Source organism: Megalops cyprinoides, chromosome 5 (genome assembly GCF_013368585.1).
Source record: "Megalops cyprinoides isolate fMegCyp1 chromosome 5, fMegCyp1.pri, whole genome shotgun sequence".
In the NCBI taxonomy this organism is placed as follows: Eukaryota; Metazoa; Chordata; class Actinopteri; order Elopiformes; family Megalopidae; genus Megalops; species Megalops cyprinoides.
Genome location: NC_050587.1, coordinates 32,503,837 through 32,511,869, shown reverse-complemented (window position 1 = coordinate 32,511,869; position 8,033 = coordinate 32,503,837). Strand labels below are relative to the sequence as shown.

The window sequence follows — 8,033 nt, the reverse complement described above, 5'->3', positions numbered from 1 at the left end:
GTTGTATTTCCATTAAACCACAAACTTATAACCTAAAGACAGCATAGTCAACATTTATCTCATACTTTCTTCTAATGAACTCATGAGTAGTGTAATACTTGTGTATGTTGCTGACATAGGCAATTAAACATCCAGCTTCATTTTTTGGGACTTCATGTTTAGACACTATCAGCACTGCTGAGTCTGTTTCATACAATGCCAAATCAACAGCTGTTCTGCATTAAGCTACACTGACCAGCTGAAGGGTAACATCGACATTGCTGTAATGTAGCAGTATCATTCATTAGGAGCTTATGAGTTTTCTCGACAGGAACAATAACCGAGCCCACAACACCACAAATGAACTATCATACCGAATCTCATTCTACCCTGTACTCAGTACACAAAAGCACATACACACGCACACACACACACACACACACACACACATACACCCATTCACACACTATTTTGAGCAGTAGCTAGAATTTGCTTCTCAGTTCTTGGAAACTGTTGGATTTATGATGCAAAGTGACAAAACAAAGGAAAGCTGTGTGGGGGAAAAAAAGGTTTTATTGTCCTTTTTAAAAAAAAAAAATATATATATATATATATATATATATATATATATATACAGCCAAACAGCATTAAACACATAATTTGTATTAATTTATTTTTTGTTAAATTTCAAGAAAGAATAATAAAAAAAATCATTTAAAGCTCACATGGTTGTTGATTTTTAAAAAAATTTTGTTATGTGATGTTCGGGAGAGAGCGAGGGACACCTCTTTGTCTGCGCTGTCTCGCTCAGATGTGGGTATTGCCGCTGGGCTCTCTCAGTAAACTCAGCAGCTTCTCCATCTTAGCGATCTCCACCTCGGGGCCCTTGGGCACTTCCTGGCCCTTCTTCTCCTGTGGAAGAGGCGAGCGGAGCGGTTAATCACCACGCCGCGCGCGCTGCTGAGAGGGGAGACGATTCACTGCCTCTGAAACAATGGCTGCCCACACACCCACACACAGGACACGCATGGATGCATGCACGCGCACACACACACACACACGTACAACAGCACATTCAGTAGATAAAAATTTCAGTGCATTCATAGCAGAAACATTGCTAGTGATGTGGGTATGGCGGTACCTATTTTTTGTCATGGAGTCTGAAGAAGGGATTGCCCCCTGGCCACAGGCCAAGGTTGTTAACCCCCCATTTTGGCATCATAGAAATGAAAAAATAAAGGGTGGGGGGGGGGGGGGGTCAGGGTGAAGTGGAGAAGGGATGCCATGAACAGATGACACAAACAGGAAGTGGGATCTTTACAATTGTGGATGAATCCAGTCTCATTTTGGTTAATTGTGTAGGGATTGTCTGAAAATTCTCCTCCCGAGTCTTGTGTATACATATGTACTTGTATGTGTGTTTCAGTGACTTACATATCTACAAATGATCAGCAGTTTTAATGAGTCTTAGTGTATTATTTTATATGTATTTATGATAACATAATGTTGCACTACATTATTTATTTGCCAAGCATAAGCCTGTACCTATACACTCCTTACAGCTCAAAGGAGCAACAGCAGTACTACACCCCCTGTTCCAGCACTGCTGCTCAGGCATAGAGATACCAGGATTTCTGGTTTTGAAGCTACATAAAAGTCTTACACTTCCTGTCATAGAATTTCAAAATCAACCTTGAAAGTGCCCTGTTTGTGCTGTGCTTTGATTTAGTATACATTTATACATCAAACACTCTTTTCTCCTAGAAATCATAAAACTCAAAAAAATTTCTTTATATGAATGATACCTAGGGTTGCCACCCAGCCGGTTTTAACCCAGACAGTCCGGTTCTCAGGCTATATGTCCGGGTGTCCGGTTATGACTGTCATTTGTCCAGTTTTTGCAATATTCTCTCTGGGGGAAAAAACAAGCAATAAAATCATGTGGTCAGTTCATTGACTTTAAGTGTGTTATTGCATGGGGGTGTCCGGTTTTGGCTTGTTGAAAAGGTGGCAACCCTAACGATACCTCCTCTCTTCAGCTTTTTATATTCCTCTTCAAGTGTTGGGCCAGTGAAACAGGAGTGGAGCAATGTGGTAATAAATTTCCTTTGGATTATCTACTTCAAATTTAAGGGAGCCTATTAATGTAATAGGTTGTGAGCAATAGGGTTGTAAAACAGTTTGTAGGGTTGTAAAACTACGGGCTTTATTTGAAAAAAGATTCTGCAGGTAGGCAGGTAGGCTTCACTGACTACAAAAAAACAGGGTCAAAGACACATTCACTCTTTGATACTACTGTGAAATATCACATGTTTTAAATGTAATATCTTCACTATTTGTGCGCAAACAACAAACTAAAATGTACTCATAATGACAATTGGGACAGTCTCTGACAAGGAGCATGCATATTAACAGAATCACAATAAATCTCTTTGCGCTCAGTTTTGAAAGCTTTGCCATTTACAAATTCATCACATAACACCACTGCAGAAATACGCACCGATCTGATTCTTCAAAAGGTTTAGAATACAATAGCACAAGGCTGCAGCTATTTATAGATTCAACCCCCATCTACGGATGGATCAAACTGAAAGCTAATGTGCTGAAAAAGTAATTTCCCTCTGAACGAGAATGCCGCATTGGAAAAGGCACTTTCCTCAAGGCTGTTGTCACAAAAGCCACCGCAGAAGCGGAAGTAGTCTAGACTCCATATCATGAGCGCGCTACAGCACCTTCTGCATCACAGAAGCACAGGGTGACGTTTTCAAGGTGACATGGCTCTGCGGTCGCTGTGCTTGGCAAGTACCCCGGGACTCTGCAGAGAGGTGCATGGCTCTGACCATCCATGTAGACTGCATTAACCTCACTACCTGGATCTTTATCTATCAGGCACACTAGGGGGAGAACTGGGGACTAATTCAGATCAAAGGGCAAAGACTGTGTAACGATGTGGTTATTTGTTGCAGCAAAATCATGATCGATCGAGTGAGGCGAATCGATTTGATAATATTGAGCGACAAGGTACTCTCCTCTCCTACATGTTATCTTTTTCTTCACCAAGGGTAAAACAGTCACATTTTGGATTCGCCCAACTTAAGTGAATCACCGTGATTCTCAGTGAAAGTGCCATTACTGCATTAAAGTCATATACGGCTGGTTGGTTTTAATGCCATTATTTTTCAAAGGCTCAACACTAAAATATTCAAATGAATTTGTTAATGCAGTTCACTATGTATTAATATGTTTGTAATTGCTGTTGAGTTAATCGTAAATGCCCCACGCTCAAACACTTTGAAGACTAAAGCAAGTGCCCACTTCAGCATGATGGCCACACTTCAAAGCACAGCAATAATTTATGAACAATTTTTAGCCTAAAAAAAAATGCAAAAGTAATGACACACCCATTTTGTTTTTCATGCAATTATACACATTCAAGAACCTCCTGGAAACTTACATTGCAGTGAATTGGAAAATGAGAAAATGAACAACAATTCGGTTGATTTGTTAAGAATATGGAGCAAAATAATAACAAGACTGTCACAATTGCCACCCATGAGCACTGTTCCCCCATGAATCGGTTACTGTTTCAACACTACTGCAACTCCATATGGACTGTTTTGTTTTATTTTCTTTTCTAGTAAAACACGGATAGAGAATCCTTCTGCCTTCTAAACCTCTTACAGGTTTACTGGATGACGACTGAGAGCGTATGGAAAAATGATGCCAATGTAATAAGTCTTGGAGGCTGAAAGGGCAGTCATAAGTGGTGTCACCTCTCCGGTCAGCTCTAATTGTTTCCTGCAGCTGTTCTGCTCCTCAGCCTCACTGGGGAAGCAGAGTAAATGTGGCTACCCTGCCTGCCTGCCTTGGACCCATAATAAGGGCAAACTGATGATCCATCCATCAAAGGGATTCATTCCATTTCATCTGGAAGGCTTTTTTCTCCCACAGGATGTGCATACCTTTGCAAAGCTACAATCATCATTTTGCATGAATGAGATTTAAGCAGTGGCGATCAATGAAAGCGGACATAGGGGACTAAAGCAGGGTAGTACATTTTAATTTTATCTCTAATTTGTCGAGGGGACACCCTGCCAGTCTTACAGCTTTACTTCCGATGCATGCTGTAACACGTCTGTGCACGAACTGTAGCAAATGAGGTAATGTAACTTGCTCATGGGTATGGTACATCAGCAGAGTCCATTTGCCAGTCAACAAGATGCATTTAATATAGTTTTTGAAATGAATTATATTTATTGTTTTTAATTCCATTTCTATATCAGCACTAGAGTTACTGTCACAATAGTGCACTTTGTGCTCTATGCACTTCCACGGTTCTGGCTCCTATTGTATTGAGTTGTGTCAATGCCATTAAGAGGGAACGCATACAAGTAAATGGGCTCTTATGGTTGTTGTATGAAATGCAGGGAAAGGGTTTGGTTGGACACATGAATTTGGTGTTTGTTTGCTCCAATGAAAGTCCAGTGAGAGACATTCCCCTTGGCTTCATTTTCATACTCCTTTCCAGAAAACTCTAAATTACTTTGTATCTTTACTGGGTATATGCATAAATGACAGTCAAAAGTCAATTTTAATATGAGTCATAAATATCATTTAAGCTTATAAATGCTGCTGTACTGTAAATCCTTTTGAAGCTTTGACTAAGCCATTTATAACAAACCGTCTTGAACCTGATGGGCATCATACGTTTGAGAATAGAGGGGAGGGAACCCTGAGAAATGAATTCACATTAAAACTGTTATATCTGGATATTGACATGTTTTTGTTTTGTTTTTAACAAGCTTTCTGTATGTGTTGCTGTGATTATGCAGAATGAGCTGGATGTTGCACTCCATTCACACTACATGCACTGAACAAAAAGGTGTCTGTTTATAACAGTACACATCGCAAACCGGGGCTGCTACTGAGCTATTTGACATAATATAGGAACAGCTGTCAAATGAGCCAGACGAGCTGGGAGATAATGTTATGCACTATAGTGTAAGCTAGTGCCGCACTTCGTCACCCTGCCCTTAGGGGGCACACTGTGCATGCTGTTTTTTGTTACAGCTGTTCTCTTAATTAGTTTTTGATTTGGTTTTGCTGAGATGTTAATTGAATCCTGGTCTGGGTTTGTTATTACTTGACAGGTACAGTATGTGCTGTTTGCCCTTTGAGAATGCAATGCATTGTGGGATTGCTGTATTGATGAATGATTCAATTAACTTAATGATTCAATTAGCTTGTTTCTGGTCATTTTTGCCTCTTAAACTATTTAGTCATACTGAACATTATTATTATTATTATTATTATTTGATAACTTCATCAAAACAAATTAACCAATTAGCAGAAATATTTTAACACAACACCTTTAACTCTATCTTTCTATCGGCAAAAACACACCTCTGACAACACATATCATTCCTTAAGGACTAACAGAAGATACTGTCAGGTGATGTCAAACCCATATCTGATTAAAAAGCAGCATAAACAATGTACCCCTCAAGACCGGTGAAAGACCTGTGAAACACTGATCTAATGCATTGCGTCCTTTGAGGGTGTCATCTCAGCTGTAGATGTTGTCAGGTTACTGTGGTGTATTTTGCTCTCTCTCACAAACCACCCTGTTTACTGCCATCGCTAATAACTGACAGATGGAACTGAGATTTGGTGTCTCTTTCCTCATTGTCAGTTCCTGTGCCCTGAGGTACAGCCACAGCACTTGTTCTTCACAGTCAAGTCCCCCCCCCCCCCCCCGTCGAAAAGAGTGGGGGAGGGAGTACATGCTCTCATTCCCTTCTCTCTCTTTTTTGATTCAAACACAGTTCTACAGTACTGCTGCCACTGTGCTTCATTTAAAATGACATGCCTCATCGTTTGGGCAACAAAACGCCTGGGTTTACATCTCCACCTTTGTGAAAGTCTCATCAGAGTGGCCATGTGGAGTGGTTATTAAAAGTGTGAACATATTATCTATGCTCGACCTGCAACAACTCAAGATCAGGGGGACAGAGTAGTTGCCATTTCCCTTATTGGGTGGTAATCCAAAAAGTAAGCGGAGACTGAGAAGGAGGGGGCTTTCATTAGTGACCATTGAAGAAGAGGTTGCTTGGTTTCACACAACTGGTAGCAATCAACTAATAGGGATCACATGCAGCAAAAAAACATTACTAGTTCAACGGCTACACACATTTATCAGTCAGCGCTTGAGGTAATTACTTAAAGTTCCCTGACAAAATTCAAGTATAAGAAAATGAACCCCTGGGAGAGTGTTTTCTCATTAATCAGATGGCCCTTAAACAACTGGTTTATAAATGCTTGGTGCATTCAACAAAACACATTCCCTGGGCTCTTTTATTCCAGAGACGAACCCTTGTTGAGATTCACATAATGGAATAGCTGAAGTCAAGCTTCTGTCTCATAGCAGCTGAGGGCGCACAGCTTATGAGTCATGTCTTATTTCAAATGTCGTTGAATGTGAAATGTCAGGAGGCCGAAACATTTAATGAATGCATATCAAACTGCGGACCCGCTGACCTGAGAAGGTTGTTGCAGTGAATTAAAACAAACTGTGCTTTTGTTTTACAGCCAGTTCTTCTGTCTGTTGCACCTTGTGCTTGCTGGTGCTGAACGCACAATGCCCAACTGCAGTACAGCAAGAACGAACTTAATCTAAAGCTATCGAGCACACATAAATTTTTTTTTTTTTTTTTTTACTTTCTTATTCATCCTTGTTGGAGTGACCAACTGAGTATTAGGCAACAAGCTCTGCACACATGTAGGAGCTCAGTACATGCTAAGGCAACCCTCTGATAATGCAATCCTCTGATACCTATGTGCACCCAAAAATTTCCACACTACAGGTCCCACAGTACCCTAGGAAGCAAAAGTCTGGAAGTGGAAAAAGGATGGATCTACAATGTCATCTGAGGAGGTCATAGGCACATGAAAAATTCACAGGGTTTTGTGTGACAGAGGAAGTTGCACAGTGGTTGATACCCACTCCCTATTCCCCTGGAACAAGGGCACTTCGACCTACAACTGTGGGCTGTCAGTCACTATCAGTAGATGACACATCTGAGCTTAAACCTGGGCTGTAGGGCTTAACCCACACACAGAACAAGCACCTTAACTGACTGAGCCACTTGAGAGACTCGACATGCAAATTGTGAAATCCCAGCCCAGGAGAGACAGTGTGGTAATGACTTGGGGGTTTACAGCATTTCACCTCCAATGTCTCAATTTACCGGGATCACGTGGTCTGCACCGCGGCGCGTTTGTGTCTAGTATCGGCAGCGTGAGAACTGACATGAAACACGATATGTTCTGACATCCCCTCTGAGGGGACTCAGACGCAGCACTACGGCTTCCTCAAGGCAGCTGAACCTTTTTATAAAAAACACAACTGCTTTGTGCGTTCCTGAAATAGGAAAGAGACAGCAGAGGTAGAGGAGGGGTGGAGAGGGAGCACGTTCACCATTGATAATTACACGTTCGCACCAGTCATGTTGGCCTCACACTGTAACTCAGGTCTGTGTAACCTTTTCTTGGAAAGAAGCCTCATTCGATTCACTCCAAATGATGTTGAACAACCACATTACACAGCCATTTATAAAGCAATTCAGCTCCCCTTTGGCAGTATTTGTTTAAGCTCCAAAAACTGCTTTACAGCGCTGACAACATTAAATATCGCTGCAATTCTAGCAGGGGTGTGGACTAGCGTTAGCAGCTGAGTACTATGAAATAATTATAAGACACATGGCTCTAGTGTAGATAGGAATATGCTACTGAAGCTATTTTCTCTTTGTACCAGGGGATGAAGTGATTAAATTTGAATAGATGAAAAGGAAGTTGCAATCCATGACCTGCCAATAACAGATTAAAATGGTGATCAGAGTATTGTCACTGTGACACACAAGCAGGGATTGTCACACAGCATGATTGAATAAGTAATTCATCTCCAATACGATACAAATTGCATAAACTGAAATCAGTGGTTGGAAGCTTTACCACAGACGAAATTGTATAAATAAATTGTGTCTGATAACAAAGTT

General features: G+C 40.9%; 1 protein-coding gene across 1 annotated transcript in view; it reads right to left on the bottom strand.

Annotated features, from left to right (window-relative positions):
- Positions 1 to 747: 747 nt before the first annotated feature.
- dnai1.2 (dynein, axonemal, intermediate chain 1, paralog 2) overlaps positions 748 to 8,033 on the bottom strand; it is a 33,965-nt gene continuing 26,679 nt past the window's right edge. Inside the window, exon 19 of the mRNA XM_036529244.1 lies at positions 748 to 891. Coding sequence (XP_036385137.1) covers positions 787 to 891 — 105 coding nt within the window. The 3' untranslated portion in view covers positions 748 to 786. The remainder of the gene's footprint in view (positions 892 to 8,033) is intronic.